The 23,475-nt window shown below is 42.0% G+C and overlaps 1 protein-coding gene across 2 annotated transcripts in view; it reads right to left on the bottom strand.

Moving 5' to 3' along the window:
• Positions 1-23,475, bottom strand: part of CPAMD8 (C3 and PZP like alpha-2-macroglobulin domain containing 8) — a 68,228-nt gene that overhangs the window by 16,970 nt on the left and 27,783 nt on the right. For both annotated transcript variants that reach the window (XM_074528697.1, XM_074528698.1), the window contains exons 20-36: positions 23,214-23,439; positions 21,951-22,104; positions 21,281-21,423; positions 20,805-20,856; positions 19,448-19,746; positions 18,111-18,336; positions 17,398-17,574; positions 15,326-15,407; positions 13,429-13,585; positions 12,924-12,998; positions 9,987-10,152; positions 8,872-8,958; positions 7,842-7,978; positions 7,366-7,521; positions 6,945-7,007; positions 5,390-5,622; positions 1,050-1,137 (exon numbers count right to left, since the gene is read on the bottom strand). In XM_074528697.1, the coding sequence (XP_074384798.1) occupies positions 1,050-1,137; positions 5,390-5,622; positions 6,945-7,007; positions 7,366-7,521; positions 7,842-7,978; positions 8,872-8,958; positions 9,987-10,152; positions 12,924-12,998; positions 13,429-13,585; positions 15,326-15,407; positions 17,398-17,574; positions 18,111-18,336; positions 19,448-19,746; positions 20,805-20,856; positions 21,281-21,423; positions 21,951-22,104; positions 23,214-23,439 (2,521 nt within the window). The remainder of the gene's footprint in view (positions 1-1,049; positions 1,138-5,389; positions 5,623-6,944; positions 7,008-7,365; positions 7,522-7,841; positions 7,979-8,871; positions 8,959-9,986; positions 10,153-12,923; positions 12,999-13,428; positions 13,586-15,325; positions 15,408-17,397; positions 17,575-18,110; positions 18,337-19,447; positions 19,747-20,804; positions 20,857-21,280; positions 21,424-21,950; positions 22,105-23,213; positions 23,440-23,475) is intronic.

The following is a 23,475-nucleotide window of genomic DNA, read 5'->3' as shown; positions in this document are numbered from 1 at the left end:
CGAGGCACATTCTGTCCACCTCAGCTTGGCTGCAAGAAACACCATGTTCTCCCAGAGAGAAGGGAAAAAAATAATAGAAAGGGCAAAAAATTCCAAGACACAGAGCCTCCAAAGAAATGGGATCCAGATGTTGGAGATAACACAGCTCACTAAGCAGCCATAAACAGCTCCTGTTAGAGCACATTTGCACCTCAGCTTTTCCAAGGGCTCTCAGTTAATTACTGTGCACTGGCTCAGGAAAGCCTTGGCTTGGCCAGGCTGGGTTTGCTCAGCCTGCTCTGTTGCCTCATTTCGGAGAGATTTTTTGACAAGTGGAATCTCTTCCTCCCCTTTCCCAATTTTAATTGCATTTTTTCAGCAGTGCTCTGACACTCAATGGGCTCTTCTTGCATCTCAGAGGGAAATCCTCCCAGGCAGAGCTCCACATCTCAGCCCTGCACCCCCATCCCACTGATACTATTGATCCTATCCCATCCCATTGATCCCATCCCACCGATCCCATTGATCACATCCCATCCCATCCTACTGATCCCATCCCACCACACTGATCCCATCCCATGGATCCCATCCCATCCGATTGATCCCATCCTATTAATCAAATCCCATCCCACCCCATTGATCCTATCCCATCCCATTGATTCCATGCCATTGATCCTATCCCATCCTATCACATTCATCTTATTGATCCTATCCCATCCCACCGATCCCAATCCCATCCCGCTGATCCCATCCCACTGATCCTATCCCCATGGATCCCACTGATCCCATCCCATCAATCCCATCTCACTGATCCTATCCCATCAATCACATCCCATCCCATTGATCCCATCCCATCCCATGGATCTTATCCCATTCTATTGATCCCATCCCATCCCATGGATCCTACTGATCCCATACGAATCCCATCCCACTGATTCCATCCAAATCCCATCCCACTGATCCCATCCAAATCCCATCCCACTGATCCCATCCCATGGATCCCAATCCCATCCTATTGATCCCATCCCATTGATCCCACCCAATCCCACCCCATTGATCCCATCCCTTACCTGCTCCAGGCTCTCAATATCTGCCCGAAACCCCGAGAACAGAGGCACTTCCAACACAGCCATGTTTGAGGATCCAGAGTGAAGCCATCTTCCCATGGGAACAAAAAGAGAGAAAATGGGAACAAACTCAACATCCATGGACCACTCAGAAAGGAGAAACCAAATCCAGAATTTAAAAAAAAAAAAAGTCATATTAAAAGGCTCTCCTTGTTGAAGTGCTTTGGGAAAGCCACAAGTTGGTTTTTAAAAATCCTCTTTTCTGCTTTTATTTAACAAAATGATGCCCAGCTCACAGGGTGTAGGAGATGTCCTGGAACACAGAGGCAGAAAAGCAGAGGGATGCAGCCACCTGTGGGGCTGATTGCTTTATCTTTCAATTAATCACTGAGAAAATACACCTGGGAAAAGGAAATAAACATTTGGAGCAGGAGAAACTTCTGTTCCACCCTCAGAGGAGGGCTGTGGATGGACTGTGGTGGCAGAGGGATGCTAATCCCCAGCACCAGGCAAGGTGATTCAGTCCTGGGCTTTCATCAATGCCTTTTTCACCCCTGGCAATGAGAAAAGGGCTTTTGCTAATGAGTCAGCAAAGTGGTGTTAAATCACTGCCTGTATCATCCTCTAGTGTATAACTGAAAACTGAGAAAAATCTCTGAAACTGAGTTGTTATAAATGTGCACAAAACCCCCACACAGAAAGGCATGGAGAGAAGGGCTGTTGGGACAAAATCTCAATTTTGCCACACCCCAGCCCAAGGCTCACAGTAGCATGAGGTGGCTCTGGGTGAGGCACTCAGGGCTCCCAGAGCCATTAAACCTCCTCAATTCCCACCTAACTCCATGCTCCTCTTGGTAATGGGCATCAAAACATGCAAGAGCATGCAAAGTGTATTCAAACAGACCCACACTACCAAATAAATCATCCAGGATCCCTCAATTCCCAAATAAGTCATGCAAGATCCCTCAATTCCCAAATAAATCATCCAGGATCCCTCAATTCCCACCTAACTCCATGTTCCTCTTGGTAATGGGCACAAAAGGATGCAAGAGCATGCAAAGTGTATTCAAACAGACCCACACTCCCAAATTAATCATCCAGGATCCCTCAATTCCCAAATAAATCATCCAGGATCCCTCAATTCCCAAATTAATCATCCAGGATCCCTCAATTCCCAAATTAATCATCCAGGATCCCTCAATTCCCATCTAACTCCATGCTCCTCTTGGTAATGGGCATTAAAAGATGCAAGGGCATGCAAAGTGTATTCAAACAGACAAATAAGTCATCCAGGATCCCTCAATTCCCAAATAAATCATCCAGGATCCCTCAATTCCCACCTAACTCCATGCTCCTCTTGATAATGGGCATCAAAACATGCAAGGGCATGCAAAGTGTATTCAAACAGACCCACACTCCCAAATTAATCATCCAGGATCCGTCAATTCCCAACTAAATCATCCAGGATCCCTCAATTCCCACCTAACTCCATGCTCCTCTTGGTAATGGTTATCAAAACATGCAAGGACATGCAAAGTGTATTCAAACAGACCCACAGTCCCAAATAAATCATCCAGGATCCATCAATTCCCAAATAAATCATCCAGAATCCCTCTGCCTGCATCTCCCCAGCCTCTGTAACACATCACAGCTCTGTTTTCCACCCTGGGCTCTCCCCAACCCTCCAGCAGTGCCCCAGGGATGTCACTGGCCATGACAACATTTCATCACATCCTGAGAACACCCCCAGCTCCAAAATAGCTCACTTGTCATCCTCAGCTGCACTCCTCTCCTCACACTGCCCCAGCAAGATGATGGTGATGGAGCTGAGAGCATCATTACAGGGAGAAGGGGAGGAAAGGAAGATTTCGTTTGCTTTTGTTTCCTTTCCAAGCTATCCATCTCCCTGCACTGGGCTTCCTTCTCAAATTTCTGCCTCAGCTGCAGCAATTCCCAGGGCAGGAGTGTCAGAGCTATCAGCAGAGGGGTTGTGCTGATGCAGGGCAGCAGGAATTTGATCCTCCCCCCAAAACAGGCTGAGGGCTCGGGCAGGGGGAGAGGAGGTTGGCACAGTGACACTCGGGGGCAGTGCCTGTGCCACAACACAGCCCCAAGGGCCAGGGGCAAGTTTGGGCCAAGGAAAACAAATCCCAGCTTTTCCTGGGGCCCTGCAGCTCTGCAGTCCCTGTGTGCCCTTGTCTCTGCAGGAAGGAAGGGACAGAAGCTGATAGGGGAGCCAGAGTTTCCCATTAAGCCCTGATAAGGCAGCACAATTTTCCATTTCCATCTGAGGCACTTTCTGGAGTTCTCCTGTTGGAGAGAAGCAGCACCTGCCCTGCTCCTGGTCACAAACATGAAATTAGTTCTGAATTTCTTGGGAATGGTTTCTCCTGTTGCACAGCAGGATGCTATGAGTCCCTCTTTATTTCCTCTGGTTGTGGCTTTATCTCTCTTGGGTCAAATTCCCAATAACCTCCCTAAAAATCCCAATGCTTTCTAAAGAGGTCAGCAATCCCTGATGACTACAGCAGTACCAAGGTGTTTGAGCAAAACTTGTAAGTGGATTTAATACAGGTCAGAAACTATTCTTGCTGCTGTTTGTCTACAGCCAAGCTGTAAGAACTGTGAATTTCTAATAAAGGACTTCTTAAAATAAAAGACTTTTCATGCCTTCTGATGATGGAGTCTCTGTATCACCTTTGTCTGTCCCTGATATCCCTTTGGTGACAATGCACACCAAGACCAGCAAACCAAGAGCTCAGTGAGGAGCAGGAATGGCATTTCCTACCTGGTGCAGGTCTCCAGGATATATACACTAAAAATAATACATATATTTACAAACTGTATAATGTATAAATATATATTTATATAAAGAGGAGGCCAATAGTCAATTTCTGCTTTTTTTTTTTTTCTTTTGAGAAAAAAGAAAATTGTTTCTGTAAGAATAAAGGACTTTTCTGTTATGGAGTCTCTGTATCACCTTTGAGTGTCCCCAATACCCCTTCGGTAACAATGCACACCAAGACCAGCAAACCAAACATTCTGTGGGGGGCAGGAACGGCATTTCCCACCTGGTGCAGGTCTCCAGGATATACACACTATAAATAATACATGTATTTACAAACTGTAAATGTAATGTATAAATATATAATATTATATAATGTATAAATATATAATATTTATATAAAGAGGAGGCCAATAGTCAATTTCTGCCTTTTTTTTTTCTTTTGAGAAAAAAGAAAATTGTTTCTGTAAGAACTATGAATCTCTAATAATAAAGGATTTTTCTGATGATGGAGTCTCTGTATCACCTTTGTCTGTCCCTGATATCCCTTTGGTGACAATGCACACCAAGACCAGCAAACCAAGAGCTCAGTGAGGAGCAGGAATGGCATTTCCTACCTGGTGCAGGTCTCCAGGATATATACACTAAAAATAATACATATATTTACAAACTGTAAATATAATGTATAAATATATAATATTATATAATGTATAAATATATAATATTTATATAAAGAGGAGGCCAATAGTCAATTTCTGCCTTTGTTTTTTCTTTTGAGAAAAAAGAAAATTGATTCTGTAAGAACTGCAGATTCTTAATAATAAAGGACTTTTCTGATGATGGAGTCTCTGTATCACCTTTGAGTGTCCCCGATACCCCTTCGGTAACAGTGCACACCAAGACCAGCAAACCAAACATTCTGTGGGGGGCAGGAACGGCATTTCCTACCTGGTGCAGGTCTCCAGGATATATACACTCTATATAATATAGATATATATTTACAAACTATATTGTGTATACATATATCAATATATAATATTTACATAAAGAGGAGGGCAATAGTCAATTTCTGCCTTTTTTTTTTCTTTTGAGAAAAAAGAAAATTGTTTCTGTAAGAACTGCAGATTTCTAATAATAAAGTACTTTTCTGATGATGGAGTCTCTGTATCACCTTTGTCTGTCCCTGATATCCCTTTGGTGACAATGCACACCAAGACCAGCAAACCAAGAGCTCAGTGAGGAGCAGGAATGGCATTTCCTACCTGGTGCAGGTCTCCACGATATACACACTATAAATAATACATATATTTACAAACTGTATAATGTATAAATATATATTTATATAAAGAGGAGGCCAATAGTAAATTTCTGCTTTTTTTTTTCTTTTGAGAAAAAAGAAAATTGTTTCTGTAAGAACTGCAGATTCCTAATAATAAAGGACTTTTCTGATGATGGAGTCTGTATCACCTTTGAGAGTCCCCGATACCCCTTCGGTAACAATGCACACCAAGACCAGCAAACCAAACATTCTGTGGGGGGCAGGAACGGCATTTCCCACCTGGTGCAGGTCTCCAGGATGACTTTGTACTCTCGGTGGTCGTGGTCAGAGGCCGGGTCCTCGTCGTCCCCCAGGGCCCTGTCCCTGTGCAGGGCTCCGGGGCGGCGCTCAGCGCCCGAGCGCAGCGGGGCCGGGGCCGGCAGGGGCTGCTCTGCCTTGGGCTCCTTCAGGTTCACCAGCAGCTGGAAGGCTGGCTTGGCTATGGGATCAGGCACGTTGTAAGTGACATCGATCTGCAGCGGGAAAAGGTGGGAAAAAAAAAAATCTAATCAGGGTGGGTTACTACAGCTCCAATGTAATCTGTCACAGGCATCTTTTATGGAAAATCCTTTGGATTTTTTCTCCTGAGAAGCTGGGAGGCCTCAGGAACAAAATGTAAACATTGATTATTTGCTGCTGTGGAATGCAGCAGGTGGATTTGTGATTGGTCCCATAGAGTTGTTTCTAATTAATGGTCAATCAGCCCAGCTGGCTCAGACTCTGTCCGAGCCACAAGCCTTTATTATCATTCCTTTTTTTCCTATTCTTAGCCAGCCTTCTGATGAAATCCTTTCTTCTATTCTTTTAGTACAGTTTTAATATAATATATATAATAAAATAATAAATCAAGCCTCCTGAAAGATGGAGTCAGATCCTCATCTCTTCCCTCATCCTTGGACCCCTGTGATCACAGTCACAGTAATCCAATGTAATGTCAACACAAAAAAGTGTCCACAAACACCCAGCACAGACACAAGATCTCCTCAGAGGGGGAGGCAACAGAGGCTTCAGCACATGTGGTAATCACATATCCTCTGAAAACAAACAGAGACATCGTTCCCTCCCAGGATTTTCCTGGGAAGCTGTGAGAAAGTTCAGAGAAGAGAATGAGAAACAATTCTCATCTCCATTTGCTGCACCTGTTGTTGTGCACATGTGTTATGGAGATTGTTTACCAAAGGGTGATTTCTTAATTGGACACTGGACAGTGTTTGAATTGATTGACCAATTAAGTTAAAACTGTATCAGACAGTAAAGGTTATGAGTTCCTTAATAGTATAGTATAGAATAGTATAGTATAACTTAGGAAAGTAATTGATCAGGTGATTTCTTAATTGGACACTGGATGATGTTTGGATTGATTGACCAATTAACTTAAAACTGTATCAGACAATCTGTAAAGGTTATGAGTTCCTTAATAGTCTAGTATAGTATAATATAATATAGTATAGCTTAATAAAGCAACTGATCAGCCTTCTGCAATCATGGAGTCAATGTTAATTATTGGAGTCATGGAGTCAATGCTATTATTCCCCATTCAGGGGGAATTGTTACAATAACACACCGTTCTGTCTCTATCTAAGCTCTGCCAGAGCTTACATAGACATCTCCACATTCACTTCCCAAATTAAAGCAGCACCAAGAGTTATAGAATTATTTGGAGAGAAATTCCAAGTGTAAGTAAGCCCTTCCTCGCAGCAAAGTGGGATTAGAAAAGCAGCAATCAGGCTGTGAGGTGAGAGATCATCTCAGATCATCTCCTGCCATGCCTTCTCCAGCCCCATGACAAGCTCACCTGCATCAGACAGCATCCTTCACCCTTGGCACTCACAAACAGCCCTGTTGGAATACTGGGGATCTGGGGAGAATGCACAAGACAAGACAAGGCATTCAGAGTGGAAATGAATATTAAATTTAGCTCTATTTTTTACAAAATACCTTTATAAAGGACATGCAGAAGTGAAGTGAGCATGGCTGAGTCTCTTCACCACCTGCACTTACAACAGCAGAGACAAACAGCAGCACAAAATCAACATCAGGCATTGGTTATGGTGAAAAATGCCTTTAATTAGGAGTGCTGCCTCCTTCCCAGCAGAATCCAGGCACAAACCCACAGAAAGTCCCACAGTGCTTAACTTCTGCTTTTCCCATCCCTGATCCAAGTCCTCACTCAGAACCTGATTGCTTTAAAAACCTCCCAGCTCAGAGCCACCTACCACTGCAGTCTGAAGGACTTTTTTATTCATCTTGTTAAGCTCAAAGGTCTCCTGGTAGTCCAGGTTTGTGGAAGCCAAGGAAATGGTCAGGTTGACTCCTCCAACATAAGAAAGGATGGCATATTCAGCCAGAGCCTGCAGGGCCACACAGGTGTCCTGGGGGCCAGAAGGGGCAGAAATCAGAATAGTGAAAAAGGAGCACAGCAAACTTCCAAACAGCTCCAGCTGGCAGAATCTGTCTTATTAATTCATATGGCAAAAGAAATAATCATGTTTTGCTCACTTTTCCTATCAAAGGTGAGGACAAACTCTGGGTTCCTTTTATTACCAGCATGAAGAGGAAGCAGCAAAGAGCCCTGGAAAGTTTTCCTTCTTACCAAAACACAAATAATTTCTGTCAGGAAGATGGAAACTCCACATTCCTGAATCAACTGCCAATGCATCCATCCCAGGTACCTTTTCCAGGGGCTGCCCACCTGAGTAGAGGAGAATCCTCCCAGTGCATTCCTCTGCTGGGAGAGCCACTTGACCACGGGGAGTGCAGAGGCCACGTCTCCCAGCAGCGTGTAGGTCAGAAGGGCATAAGATGTCATTTCCACCTCTGCAGAAACAACTGAAAGAGGGGTGAATTAAAAAAAAAAAAATCAAAATACCACGTAGAAGTGAGAATCCAGGTCTAGAAATAGTTCTATAATATATTTATTAACTGAAAAATAATTCTAAAAAGTTAAGAGGCTGTAGAAGCAAACACAGGAAAAGGGAAGTTAAAAATGTTTGCACCCAAGGTGCTTCACCTGCCTAAAATCTCTCTGCTTTCAACAAAAGCCTCCCTTCAGGCAATAGATAACCAAAAATGAAGATATTTACACAATAAACTCCTTTTTCTTGACTATATCTCACGAGTAATTCCTCTCCCACTGCAGTTCTACTCTGCTGCTGCCCTCACTGTTGTCCTGCCCTAGAGATTTTCATACAATATCCAGTCAGATCCCTCCTGAGCATTGCTGCACCCAAATCAATCCAAACAGTCAATGGCTTTAAGTGGCTTGAAAATCACAGCATCATTCAGTTTCTGTGGCTTTGACAGCCGAAGTGTAGAAAAATCAGCTGAAGGGTCAGTGCTACAATCCTTAGGTTCATTTGAAAATACATAGATAAAGAGCTCTAAAATTAATTTATTTGAATTCCCTCAGATTTCCATTTTGAATTATTACTCCCTGACAGAAGAGTGAGAACCACTTGGGATTCTGTCTCTATAAAACTGAAAGCTGATGAGAAATCTGGGGCTGAAAAACCTGTCCTGTCTGAACCACATCCTGCTCTGTCACTCATTTATTCTTTCAGCACCACATTACCAGCCTTTCTGAGCTCTCCTTTCCCTGGACCCTTCCCTGACTGAGTGACAATTTCAGAATACCTTATATTTTATAAACAATTCCCTGCAATACACGCAGGCTGGTTGTGGCAGCCCCTTCCCTTTTCCCTGCCCTGCGGGTTCCCCATTACCTGATTGAGAGAGTCCATCATTAAACCCCATGAAGGTGTCTTCATCAGCCACAAGGGTTCCTGTGAGGCTCCAGTGGGTAAATCCATCTGGGAGAAGAGGGCAGAGGGACAGGGCTGTTATCAGAGCACTCAAATCCCACTTTTGCTCCTTGCCCTGAGCTCCCTGTCCCTCTTTTTGGACACCCAGTGCCTGGGCAAGGAGCTCCTTTGGAATGACAGAGATAATTCAATGCAATCCAATGACAGAGATAATTCAATGTAATCCAATTCAATGAAATCCAATCCAATAATTAAAAAAAAAAAATCAGGTGATTCTTTAATTTTGGATTAAAACACACCACCAGGGAATGTGAGGTGTTACAGGGCATTGCAGAGCCTCTGAACAACTCAAAATCATTCTGCTGGTTTGGGATCTGAACTGAACACCAGGGCTGTGGCTCTGATCTCTGTGTGGGACACTCACTCATTAATTGGTCCCCTACAATTCAGGATATTCTCTGATTTTGCTGCACTTGCCTCCCTTCAGCATCAGCCACATGTGTGGAGCCCTCTCCAAAGAAAACCAGGAGCACCCATGCCTTACAAAGCCAAACTGTGCCACCCTGGGTTTGTATGAAAATCTTGCCTCTTTATTTTTTAATTTCTTTTCTTTATAATCTACTGAAAAAAAAATCCAGATTTAGAGTTTGTCCTGTGGGTGTTCCTCTTCTGACAGGATTTAAAGGATCCTACCAAGGGTCTGATCCTAAACAGGGCACAAAGGAGCTTCATGGTAGCCCAAATGTGCTTGTGAAAGGAAACTGTGATGATTTCTACATGAACACAAATGTTATCACTTTAGAGAGATGGGATTTTTCTTCTTTTTTTCCCAAATCAGCCTCTTTCAGTGAAACTGCAGAACCTGTCAGTGAGGAATCCCTCATCCCCCATCCTGTCCAGCAGCTCAGATGATCCAGGCTGTGTTTGGATGGCGTGGGAACAGAATAGTGAAGAACACAGGAACACAACAAACTCCCAAACAGCAAATCTCACTTATCAATTCACATGGCACAAAGCCCATCAGGTTTTGCTCCCTTTCTGCCCTCCAAGGCCCCCGTGAGGCCCAGCAGCCCTACCTTGTGTGATGGCCATGCTGTTCATCCTGCGCAGCGCGGCCGCGGCGCTGGGGCTGTGCAGCAGGGTCAGGGCGTAGGCGCTCAGGGCGGTGGTGTAGGGATCCTCTGCTGAGTACAGGTTGGACTCCAGGAAGTGTTTGGCTTTTTCTACAGCTGTTCTTTCTTCCTACATTCACAGGGGAAAGAGCCCAGGTAGATGTACCAGTCTCAGGAGTTAGGGTTGCTTTATTACTTGTTACATTTAAAAAAAAAAAGGCAACTTGTAGCACTCACGTTGTCTGAAAAAATCCCCATTTTTCTCATGGGAAGTTGAGAAGCCACAGAGAAAAGGAAAACAAGTCTTATCTCATTTGCTTCTCCTCTGTTTTGCTCATGTGGAATGTGTCTGGGGATTGTTTCATTGGTTTCTGGTGTGAATTAATTTAACTCTTTTGCCAATCAGTGCCAAACTGTGTTGGGACTCTGGAGAGAGTCACAAGTTTTTAATTATCTTTTTAGCATTCTGTGAGTATCCTTTCTATATTCTTTAGTATAGTATAGTATTCTTTAATATAATATAGTATTACAAAGTAATAATATTCTTTTATATAATATAGTATTATAAGAGTATATATTATAAATATAGTATAATTTTATATATTATACTATATAATAGATATTATGTTATATATTATAATACATGTTATAGTAATAATATTCTTTAATATAGTATTATTCTTTAATATAATACTGTAATAATATTCTATTATTACTATATTATATTAAAGAATATTATTACTTTCTAATACTATATTGTAATACTATATTATATTAAAGTATATTATTACTGTATTATATTAAATTCTTTAATATAATATAGTATTATAATATAGTATTATAAAGTAATAATATTGTTTAATATAATATAGTATTATTCTTTAATATAATACAGTAATAATATTCTTTAATATAATATAGTAATAACATTCTTTAATATAATATAGTATTATTCTTTAATATAATACAGTAATAATAATCTTTAATATAATATAGTAATAATATTCTTTAATATAATATAATATTATAAAATAATGAATTAGCCTTCTGAGAACATGGACTCAGATTCACCATTCCTGCCTCGGTCGGGACATTTCCCAGCAAATACAACAGCAACCAAACAAAAACCACCAACAAAATCCAAACAAAAATCCACACAATCAGCTCAGAAAGATACATTTTGCTCTCTGCAGAACAGCATGGACACTTTGAGAACACGTTGGACACCCTGAGAAACGCCATGCATCAAAAATTCCAAAAAAAAAAAAAATGTGAAACAAGCAGAGTGAGAATGATTTAGGCCAACAGAGCAAAGCCAGGCATCAAAAAATTTTTAAAAAAAAGGTGCAACAAGCGAGTGAGAATGATTTAGGTTAACTTTTAGACACATTTTCCTCCCCTAAAGCTGGAGAAATTGTGTGCCCTGCAAGGCAGCAGATGAGCAGGGCAGGGTGAGCTCGGTGCTGGAGGTTTGATTGTGCTCCTGACACGTCTGGCAGACGCCAGAGGATAATAAAGGCCAAGGCTCCCAGGGGTCCCTGCAGCCAACAAACATGTTTTATTAACTCCCCCAATGACCTCACCACGCAGGAACGTGGCTCTGATAATTTATAGAAACAATTTAATTGGACTTGATGTAATTTGGTTTCCTTTGATTTCCCTGTGGCACTAACCTTGCCCTTCCTCATTTCCTAGCTCAGATCATTAGGAACACTCACAAATCTCCTCTAGGAAAAGCATCAGAACGCACAGAAACTGCACTGCTGGGGCTGCCCTGCCACACAGAGCATCACAGGGAGGCAGGAAGCTCCTCTGGGAGCTCTGCAGGGTTTTCTCGATTTTTAATAAGGTTGAAAGCTTCCACTCCAACAAGGACAGGGCTTAGGGGGCATCTGCCTGCAGCAGCAGCTCTGTTTTATTTTCCTCTTCAGGCTCCACAGGGATGGGTGAGGAGTGCTGAGGTTATCAGAGGTCCTGAATGGGCACTGGCTGCTCTGACACTCCACAAACTCACCAAACCCAATCTGCGCCTGAATGGACCCTTTTTTGTGTGAGAGCAGATCTCCAAAAGATGCTGCAGCACCCCCTGCACCTCCTCTTTTCACCCCCCAGGCCACCCCTGCCCTCTCCCCTGCCCATCCCATCTGCAAGGGAGCATCTTCCCAGTCCTGGCCAGTGGGAATGTGCCACCACAATCTTATCTAAACACCTCCATCCTAGTGAAGCTGCATGCTGGCAGAAACACATCAGAGGGCAGGAGCACTGTGTTAGCAGGAGTTTTAAGGAGGAATCCCAACAACACCAGTTATACTGGAAAATTGTTTTTTTTTTTTTTCCCAGTGGAATTGGCTGTTCCTCCATAGCTGCTTCTCCTTTTTTGCAGCGTTCCTGCAAAGAACAGCAACATTTTTCCTCCAGAGCCCTGAATCCAGCTCAGAGCAGGAGCTCAGCTCCCCGAAGGCTCTGTAATCTGACAGCAGTAGCATTTTGGCTGCTGCAGCCAAGCCAGACCACAAGAGCTCTCTGGATCCCCAAGTCAAACTGCTTTTAGCACCAAGCCAGGATTCCTGAGCCCCTGCAGGCAAGAGAAGAGCAGGATCAGCACAGGCTGCGCTCACAGCTTGAAGCTAAGAGGCAGAAAAACTCTTTTTGCAGGAATTTCTGGGAGAGGCTGAGGGATGGGGCTGCAGGGGAGAGTTTTGCTCTGCTGGAATAATCATGAGCTGATGGCTGGAGGGTGTGAGACCACCTTGAACAACTTCAGAGCAGATTCTTTAACTTCAGAACAACCCAGCAGCCTCCCCTTCCCTGTCAGAGAGCGCAGAACCTCTGGAGGCAAACAGCAGCAAAATGAAGATTTTATAAAGAAAGGACAGAGAGAATTTTTGGAGCTTTTGTTACCTCAGAAGTGACACCTGTTTCCAGAAGAGATGCAACCACATAAGCTGTCAGGGAGATCTTCCCATGGATCCCACCCTGGAAGGGCAAACAACACAAACCACTGGATGAAAACTACAGAAAAAAACTGGGGAAAAAAAACCAGAATTTGAAGCAATCCAAAGGATGTGTTAGAGCTGGAGGAGAAGCTGAAGCATCACCAAATTTCTTTTCCTCGCACACATGGAGTACAAAATTTAGGAACTCAAGCCCACATTGGTTAGAGCCAGCTGTCCCAGGCCTGAGGACTCATTTAATGCAGGATTTTGTAAGATTTCACACCTTGATTTCCATCCTCTGGGGACACAGCCACATTCTGATGGACCTTTCTGAGCTGGAATTCCTCTGATTCTCCCTGCAGCATCCCAGCCTTTCAAGTGCCAAATTCACATTCCAACTGCACCACTTCATGCCCTGATAATAACTCTCAAATTTTTCTTGCTGCAAGTTGATCCTGGGTGGTTTTTACCTGAATATCCTTGTTCAGTATCCTGCCCATAGCAGGGAAAGAACCATCTTCCTTCTGGTGCTGGATGATCCAGTCTTTGGCAGCTGAGAGTTCTTTGGGGTCAATGAAAATAAACCCACGGGACTGAGCAAAGGACTTGAGGACAAAAGCTGTTAACCTGGAAAAATAAATTAATCATCTTTACTGAAAAAAAACAAATTCAGATTGAAGTGTCTGTAAGGAAAAAAATTATATTCTTAGAAAGCACAGATTGAAAAAGATCTTGTTGGGAAACACTAAATATTGTTGTTAAAACCTCAATAACAATAAATTATTGAGGTTTAATAATTATTAAATCAATAATTTAATAATGGGACATAAAATCACCTGAACACTGTCCAGGCTTTGGGTAAGAAAAGGATTGAAGGTCAACTAATGAAATTGAAAAGTAGAACTCAAAGGTGTATTTGTCATAATTATGCCACACTCTGAAATAGTTATTTTTTTATCCCAAATTATTAACGTTTTTAAGAAAAGAATTAATATTTTACAGTTAAGAATCAACATATTTCTCATAAGAAATCCAGATCCTCTCCTCAAGCCTGAAGCTGTGTTCCACTTTATACAGAATTAAGACTTCAGAAAGCACCAGAAGTGTTTTTTTGGAATTCTAAACCTCTGACAGCAAGTGTGAGCCCTGGCCAGCTTGGGGGGATTGAGTCATTGCATTTGCAGGCCCCTGAGGAATGGGAGGGTAGCAAACTCTGCTGCCTGGCAGGGGATTTTTGGAGTGTGGAGTAATTCTGTGTCACCACATTTCCCATCCAGGCACTGGGACATGCTGGGGCTGAGGTGGAAGCTCCCTGTGTTATAGATACATATTATAACATTGGCTTTTTGCAAGTATGAAAATGGATTTTATATCTGTGATGTTAAATAACTTTGTTATAAAGATATACATTTTATTTCTGTTGTTAATTAAGCTTAATGAAAATAGCTGGTTTAAGCATGCCTGCTTGGATGGGGTAAGATCCAATAAAAATATAAGATAAGATAAATAAAAATATAAGATAAGATCCAATAATAATATAAATGAAGACACCTGCTACAGAAATGCCAACAATCAGCACTCACTGACTGAAGACAGACCAAAGCCCAGAAGTAAAAATTATAATTAAAAAAAGACTAAAACCACAACCAAGGAATCCACATACTCTAAATAAGTAGAGCTAAGAAGGAGACATGCTAAAACATTCATAGAATATGTAAACTAGTATAGAGAAAAAAGTTTATGAATATACAATAAACTGATGTCAGAGAAAATGAATTTAAGGATTTTCTCCAAAGATTACAGTGCACAAATCCAAAGATAGAAGGAGCACAGTGCACAAACCCATCCTGTTGGTACAAGGATGTCTTTGAGGGGTTTTGGGTTGGTTTTGGTGGATTTTTTACCTGGCAGAAGCCTCTGCTTCAGGTAAAATCCCCTTCCCTAACAGAATCAGCTGCCCAATTATCCCTTAATTGCTACTCCAATTGCAGATATGATCCCTAACTACAGCTCTGTGCCTGAAACCTGCACTAATTAGCAGATTTAACTCTCCTAACTGCTCCTGAGTCCTGAATCACACCAGCTAATGTAGTCAGAGCACTCAGCAGCACTGTACAGCAATTCCATAGAACATCACTGAATATTTCTGAGTATTAGTGCATTATTTCTGCTCTCCAGTGTGTGTGATACCAGAGAAAAGCTGGGAAATCACTCCTCTTTCCCAGTCCAGTGTGTTTTTCCTGTTTAGCAAACACTTAGCACTTTTCTAACTCAGTTTTAACTCAGTTTTAAGTAGTTTGGGCTCAGTTTTAAATAGTTTGGGCTCAGTTTTTAATAGTTTGGGCTCAGTTTTAACCAGGCACTCACCACATGCTCCCTGAGGAGTCCCTCTCCCCAAAAGCACTGTAGGAGCCATCCTGCCTCTTGTAGGTCAGCTGGCGCTGGTAGCCTGCAAAGAATTGGGGAAAAAGCAAAGAAATTAGAAAAAGAAAAGAATTGGGCAGTGCAAAACCTCCTCACACAGAGAAAAATGAGTGTTTAAAGTGAATGAAGGCTCAGAACATCTGGAACATGTGTAAGGGATTCTGCTGCCCCGAGGCAGCTTCTTATTCTGTGTATTCTGTGTATTCTGCCAGCTCTGTGTGCACTTTGTGCAGAAATCTGCTCAGGGTAACATCTGGGACACTGCAAATGCTAAAAATCTGACACTTCTCTGGAAAAAAAATGCATTATCAAAAGGTTTTTTACTTCATCATGCAGCCACTCTCCTTCCATTTTACCTCCATTTACAAATGAAAAAGGTTTTGCCTGTGACAGTACAGCTGGGTTCTGGCTTTTCCCAAAGCTGTTGCTTGGAACAGCTTTAGGCAACATAAAAACAACAAACAGCTGTGGCCTCGATGCATGTGAACACCTCCAAGGCTTGCTTTAGACATCATTAATAACATTATAATAATTAGGTGAATAATTAATGTGAATGCTGAAGATAAGAACTCCCTCCTGGAACATCTTCTGAGGCTGAAAATGAAAAAAAAATATTGTTCTTTCTACTAGGAAAATGATTTATCAGACCTTTTTGTCTATAGCCATGCTCATCCCCAAAAAAATGAATTGTATAAAATGTGTATTCATCCAGTTTTCCCCTGTTCACTTGTTTGGTTTTTATTTTTGTGGGAAAGTATTAAAAATACTGACTGGTTTAGTCCAGGCCACTTCAAAAGAAGAGGGAATATATGGGAATTATTGGCATTTATTATCTCTTTATCCACGATGGATGCTCAAGGGATGAAGGAGTTTTCTGGCTTGGTAAATCACAAAAGCAATTCTAGAGTGAGCATTTCCCATCCAAACCTTACATTTGGCAAAACTCCAGCGAACACAGAAGGGTTTAAAACTCTTGGGAGTTTCCTCTGTAAGGGTTAATTAGCAAACAGGGTTTGGAGCCAAAAACCTGGAAGGTTTGCAGATTCATAAAAAGAAACAAAAGCAAATGATGTTGCAAAGGAAACACTGACTCGGGCCATTAACAAATTCCCTTTGCCTCACTGCTCCCAGCAAGCCCAGAAAATTCCAAGTGAAATGAGCGGAGCCAGGCAGAGGAAGCAGAGCTGGGCTCTTGCTGCTGAACACAAGAAATATCTCACATATTACATTTTATATTTATATTTTCAGAGGAGAACCACCTAACCCTGTCACCTCTGATTTCATGACATGACTATTGTCTGACTCATACACAAGAGAGCTTTGTCCCTTTGGGTCACTCTGGGTTTTTAATGATCTCTGAATTCTTACTTGTCCTGAGAATTATTGCACTTAGTTATAAAACTATTCTGCATGTGGCTCTTCCCAAAACAAATGCTGAGAAGAACAGTGAAAAAAACAAAATAAAAAGAAAACAAAAAAGGTTATTTTGAGCTGCTTGGTAAAGTAGGACTGAAAGGACAGATAACCAAGAGCCATGTAATGAAGGATTTTAACTACTTTGGATACTAAATTTTGATTTTTGGTATATTATTCTATTACTAAAAATATATATATATTCTATTACTAAGAAAATACTATTTTAAAAAAAATCCAGAAAAGAGCCTTAACTCTAGTATCTAAAGGTTTGAAAAGACAATTTATGAATAAGGCAAACCCCCCTAAATATACAGATTTTCACTAAATCTCATTTTCCTTTACTTTCTATAATGTTTAAACATAGAAATCAGCTAAGGAAAAAGAGATAAAGATAAATCAATAAATATCTGAATAGGAGTTACTGAAGAGAAACAGATTAACATCTTGCCATCAAAATCTGTCAGCCTCTGAGATTATCCTGCAAGAAATGATGAATCCTCATCACTCGGGCTATTCTCGATTACAAAAAGTGACGTGCAAAGCAAAACTATGAATTCAAAGCCTTTTCTCCACCTGTGAATTTAACTGTGCTGAGTTACCTTGAACGAGGTAATCTGTAGCCTCAGCCTCCACCTCGTGGCTGAGCTGCTTGGTTTTCTGCAGGTATTTCAGGACAAAGACATTGGGGGCAAAGTGGATCATGTTCTGCTCCCCGCAGCCAAAGGGCAGCCTCAGCAGCTTGTCCAGGTTGTTCAGGGTGGGACCCATCACATCTCCTGATGAGAAACAGGGGAATTGGTCAGGACCAGGCAGTTTAAGGTTTCCTTTTGGTGTTTTGTGGTTATCCCCCAGCTCACTGCGCTAATATCTCCTGGCTACCCCAAAGCAGCTTAAATAAACTGTGAAAAATGGGAAGTCCTTCAGCTGTTAAGTCCTAGCCCTTCAATCTCTTGTTGGATTAAATTCCACATTTCAGCCTTTGATTATCCGTGACTTCCCAGTTTAGACCAGTTTAAATCACAATTTGTGATGAGGATGACAATGAGATAAACACCACGAGCTGTAACAGACAGTGCCCCTGCCAAGCCCCTCACCAGCTTCAAGCCACTGACAACCCAAACAGGCTTCAAACAAACGCCAAAAAACCCCAAGCAATGATCTGCCCCAGAATTAAGCAGTAATAAACCTTTTAAAGTGCCTGTGACTATCTTATCTGCTGTGCATTACTCAAGAACTGGTCAGAAGTAACAGCTGGAGCATCTGTTGACATTTGGGAGGGGGTACCTAAGTGATACCTCCTGATTATTGATACCTATTATTGAAGCCGTAGCTCTTTCTGATCCTGGAATTATGTTGTGGGGAACTCCAAGAGTAAATGCTTCATTGTGATTTTCATCAGTCTCTTCTTTTCTCCAAATTTTAAACTCTCCCATTGACCCCCAGCCTGTGGAAAAGCCAATGTACTTCACCTCAAGCTGTTTGGGGACTGTCCACTCCACAATTATAGATTCGTTTAGCACCCGAGTACCGTGGCCAACCTGAAAGGGACAAGAGACCATGGAGATCCAAGAGGCCACACAGGGGGAGATCCAGGAGCTCACACAGGGGGAGTCACTGTCCCTGGGGTGCTGGGACACCTCCCAGCCCAGGGAGGAGCAGAAATTCCTCTCTCCTTCCCACCCACGAAACAACCCAAGGGAGTTCAGTGGGAAATCCACAGGCTTGGCCTGCAAGGCTTCAGCACTACAAATACTGGGGACTTGTGGGAGAGGTTTTAGAGCAACTTCTGTGAGCCAGAGAGAGGTTTGATGAGAGGATCCATGTTTACCCCTGGAAGAATTTTCTACCAAGGTCACTGACATAGAAACCAAGAAAGAAGGAGAAATAAGAGAAACGCAGCTATTCCAATAAACACTTTGTCGTTTGTAATCAATGAGTAAAGTGTAAACTTATGAGTTTTGTAAGAAGGTGTAAAAAGCATGCATGCTAGAATAAAACCAGTTTGAAGCCTTCTGAAAATGGCAATAAAACAATAACACAATATGGCAAATAAGACAATGGAAAAAAAGACAACACATTGTTGTGATGGTGTTCACAGGGGTCTGAGGATGAGGGAAGAGATGACTCCATGCTTCAGAAGGCTTGATTTATTATTTTATTATATATATTATACTAAAACTATACTAAAAGAAGAGAAGAAGGGATTTCATCAGAAGGCTAGCTAAGAATAGAATAAGAAAGAATGATAATAAAGGTTTGTGGCTCAGAGTTTGAGACAGCTGACTGTGATTGGCCATTAATTAGAAACAACCACATGAGACCAATCACAGATGCACCTGTTGCATTCCACAGCAGCAGATAATCAATGTTTCCATTTTGTTCCTGAGGCCTCTCAGCTTCTCAGGAGGAAAAATCCTAAGGAAAGGATTTTTCAGAAAATATCATGGCTACACATTGCTTTGCATTGTCTCCATCTCAACCAGGACTGAGGTCCTGAGAACACATTGGCGGCAAAAAGCAGATTTGTTGTGATCACAACAGCCTGATCAGGGCTTCAGAGGGAAAAGGCAACAGGAATGGAGCTCAGGGAAAAACTGCTCTGTGTGCGCTCAAATTGCTCACAAAGAGACTTCTAGAAGACTTCAGTACCTGGATAACTCCATTTTTCCAGCTGATCCAGAAGCTGCGGAACTCATCCCAGGAGAGGATGCCGGGCGTGTCCCTGCTGGCCACCGGCTCTCCCATTTTGCTGGAGGAGATCCAGGTGCGGGAGTTCTGCTGTCCCCCGATGACGATCTCGGCCATCTCGGCCATGTCGTGGGGCCCCGAGGACAGGGCCAGGTGGGCGTCGTTGTGAGCCTTCACTGCCACCTCAAAGTGCCTCATCTGTGCTGGCTTCTGCAGGTACTGGTACTCGTATTTGTTAGGGGTGGAAATGTGTATTTTCTCTAGTCAGAAAAACAAGGGGATGTCGTAAGGGTTGGAGCTCAGCTTAGAGGCCATGACTGAAATTCAAACAGAGCTTTGCTAAGCACCTGGTTTTATTCTAGTTTCTTTTAAGGTATTAATGTTGGGAAGGATGAAAGTTGGACAAGAAAGTCTCACAGATAGGTGTGCTTAGCAGAAAGATTTTTAAATGTGGAGTCTGATGAAGGAATGGAGGTGGAAGCAAGTTTTGATATAGAAGAAAAGAATTGCTGAGCCAGTCTTACTGGATAACCAAGGAGGCAAAGGGTGTGTTAGTTAGAAGGGGTTTTTATGGCTTAGAACAAAGGATAAACCCACCTCAAACCAACACACCCTTTGCCTCCTTGGTTATCCAGTAAGACTGGCTCAGCAATTCTTTTCTTCTATATCAAAACTTGCTTCCATCTCTATTCTTTCATCAGACTACATTTAAAAATCTTTCTGCTAAGCACACCTATCTGTGAGACTTTCTTGTCCAGCTTTCATCCTTCCCAACATCTCTCCGGTTCTGATGAACAACATATTAAAATACACATGGCTGTTTCTTCTCATCTTTTATTTTTACCCCCTTCAAGGCAGAAAATCCCTAAAACTGCTCAGCTGAATTTCTTATGAGCTCAGCAAGTGATTTTTCAGTTCTAATCTAGTGGTCAAAAGCATCTCTGTTCAGCTAGTGGAGGCAGCTCTGAGCTATCCAAACCTCTGGCAGAAAGGACAGACTGATTCCAGAACTGAATCTTAAAATAAAGCACAGTCCCAGTTACTGTCCACAGTGCTGAATACTGAAACTGTTCCATAGAGTAAAGGAATTTAATGGCCATTTCCAGAAATCACTTGGGCAGTTAGAGCAAATTCATAATTAGCCAGCCAGGTAAGAAAGACTCTTTATTTACAAGTTCTTCCTACAGACCAGAACTCATCAATCACAGAGAAATGGAAACAAAGATTTTTTTAATTTTATTTTTTTTTAAGAAGCCAAATGCTTCTTTTTAAAACAGATTCAAACAAACTGAATATCTCATTCAAATCATGAACTTACCATTTGGGCAGAAGAACACACTGTAGGTGTATTCTCTGGACAGTCCCTCTGGCTATGGAAAGACAGAAATCCATGCATAAACCACAGGGCTTGGATTAGCAGGAACAGATCCCAGTTTGACTTGGAAAACACAGAAATTATTTTAGTGCTGTGCAGTGCTTTATATCCTTTATAGAAAAGCGATGGCACTGTGTTCTGTTAGCTGGAGCAGGGCCAGAACTTTCCCTTTTATCATATTTCTTAGATTAACAGGGCAAGCTTATCCCATAAAAAATCCATTCTTTTTTCTCCTGAACAGTGCTGAAGATTCACCAGAGGAGCTCAAATGGACTCTTTCTGTACAAGTCCCACTAAAGCTGATTATTTCCAATCTCCTAACACACCATAAATCACCTTGAGGATCATTATAAGCCTGCTCAGGTTTGATTTCACAGTTTCCCAGGCATTTTTATTTTCCTAAATTGGTGTTTTCTCACCTCAATAATGACACTGCTACGAACATAATCCACCCCCACGGGGCTCCTTTTGTCCAGGTAAGGATCCTCTGAGTGTTTGCCATTCTTCAGGCTCTGCATCCCCTCCTGGCAGCAGTTGGTCCCACCATAGGCAAAAGCTTTTGCTAAGAAACAGAAGGGAAAAGCAGCAGAGATTTTGAGATATAAAGATCTCTAGAAGTTAAAAAGATCCAAATTAATTAGAAGCAGCTGATTAACAAGTGCTGTAATTACCTCTCTCATATTCCCTTTATCCATATTTGAGTGGTGAGATATAAACCTAGGCAATATTTGAACAATTATGGGGCAACAGAGAAGCTCTTCCCTAATTTTTGGTTTCTGGTTTTCACTGGGACTATTTGCACAGAATTTGCTGTTGTTCTCTTGTTTTAAAATTTCCACTGATCTCTTCAGGGAAATGAAACAGGCCCAACCTTAATATCACAATAAAAAAATGATGACCAGAGAATGTTTTGATGTTTGATTGTACATTCTGTGCATCACAGGCAGGGGATTTGTTCCTGCAATAAATGAGGTGGAAAAGCCAAGCTGGCAGCAAGCGGAATGAATGAACTGGGGCAATGGGGAAATCAGAATTTTCTCCTGAGAGAGGAAGGGAAATAAACCCTTGTGAAGCTGTCTGGGGTTGTACCAGTGATGTTGCTCAGGCCCAGCTCGCTGAAGGACAGGACGATGGAGGTGGGCTTGGCCTCCCCTGGGGCCACACATTTCTTCCTGGTCAGGTGGTGCTTCCCAGGGTGCCCCACAAACTTGATGCCTTTTGGGACAGAAATCTTCACGTGGACCTGTGAAAGATTGGAAATGCCATTTATTGGGAATAATATCAGCCACAAAGTCAAACTGAGCTATATGAATGAAGAACTCCGTGGGTTTCCCATCATAACAATCACAGAATGAAGATTGGTAGAATCTTCAAATCATTGAAGATTATTCATTCTTCAAAGTTTCCAGCCATGGATTTTACTGAGAGCAGGGGCTCTCAAATATTTCTGGGAGCTCCTTCTGGAGCTGGGCAGATGGGGAGTGTGAGAAGAAAACAAAGGAAATGGAATTTCTTGGGAAAAAAACATCCTTCAAAATAAATTATTTTGGCAGTTTTCAATTATGAAAGAAAATTCTTTTTGGTTCAGCATGAGATTCCAAACTGGGGAATGTAATTTCAAATATCTTTTCCCTGTCTTTTTCAACATTTGCTTTTCTGAAATGCTGCAAGACACTTCAGCCTACCACAGGCGTTTCAAACCAAAGCCAAACCAAGCGATGACATTTATTTGAGTTGAAAAAAAGCAATATTTATCTTCTCAAGGCATCTCTGCTGAGCTTACCCCTCTGTGAGCCTAACACTTCTCTCCTGTGACAGGTAAATCACCCACCAGCCATGGAGAGGAGTTAGAACTGAGGCAGGGGTGGAATATGCAGAGCACCCCAACAAGGGAAGAGATGAGAATCTTGACTCCATGATTCAGAAGGCTGATATATTATTTTATGATATATATTAAAAGAAAATGATATATTAAAACTGTACTAAAAGAATAGAAGGAAGGATTTAATCAGAAGGAATAGAATGGAATGGAATGATAATAAAATCTTGTGACTGACCAGAGAGTCTGAGCCAGCTGACTGTGATTGGCCATTAATTAAAAACAACCCCATGACATCAATCACAGATCCACCTGCTGCATTCCCCAGCAGCAGATAATTATAGTTTAAAATAATAATATTAATCATGTAAATTAATTTTAATTAATTAAATGATAATTATTTTAATTAGTTTTATAATTATTGTTTAAAATAATTGTTCCTGAGGCCTCTCAGCTTCTCAGGAGAAAAAGATCCTAAATAAAGGAATTTTTTAAATAAAATATGTCAGTGGCAGGAGAGGGCTGAGCTTTACCTCCACACACAGGGGCAGGTAGTTGTAGACAGTGAGGGGGATCTTGGTCTGCTCCCCCCTGATGACGTGGTAGGGCAGGGTGAAGTCGATGAAGAAAGGTTTGAAGGTCCTCAGCTCTGCCTGGCTGGCAATGCCCAGCCCCTTGTCCTCAGACAGAGCCACGGCCTCTGTGATCCACGTGGTGATGGAGTCAGGCACCTCCACCTGCAGCTGGGCTTCCCCTGAGCTGGGTGAAAAACGCACATTTTATGATTGGCTTTTT

Source organism: Zonotrichia albicollis, chromosome 29, assembly GCF_047830755.1.
Source record: "Zonotrichia albicollis isolate bZonAlb1 chromosome 29, bZonAlb1.hap1, whole genome shotgun sequence".
Classification (NCBI taxonomy): Eukaryota; Metazoa; Chordata; class Aves; order Passeriformes; family Passerellidae; genus Zonotrichia; species Zonotrichia albicollis.
The sequence above is the reverse complement of the archived record's forward strand: the minus strand, read 5'-3'. Positions and strand labels throughout refer to the sequence as shown.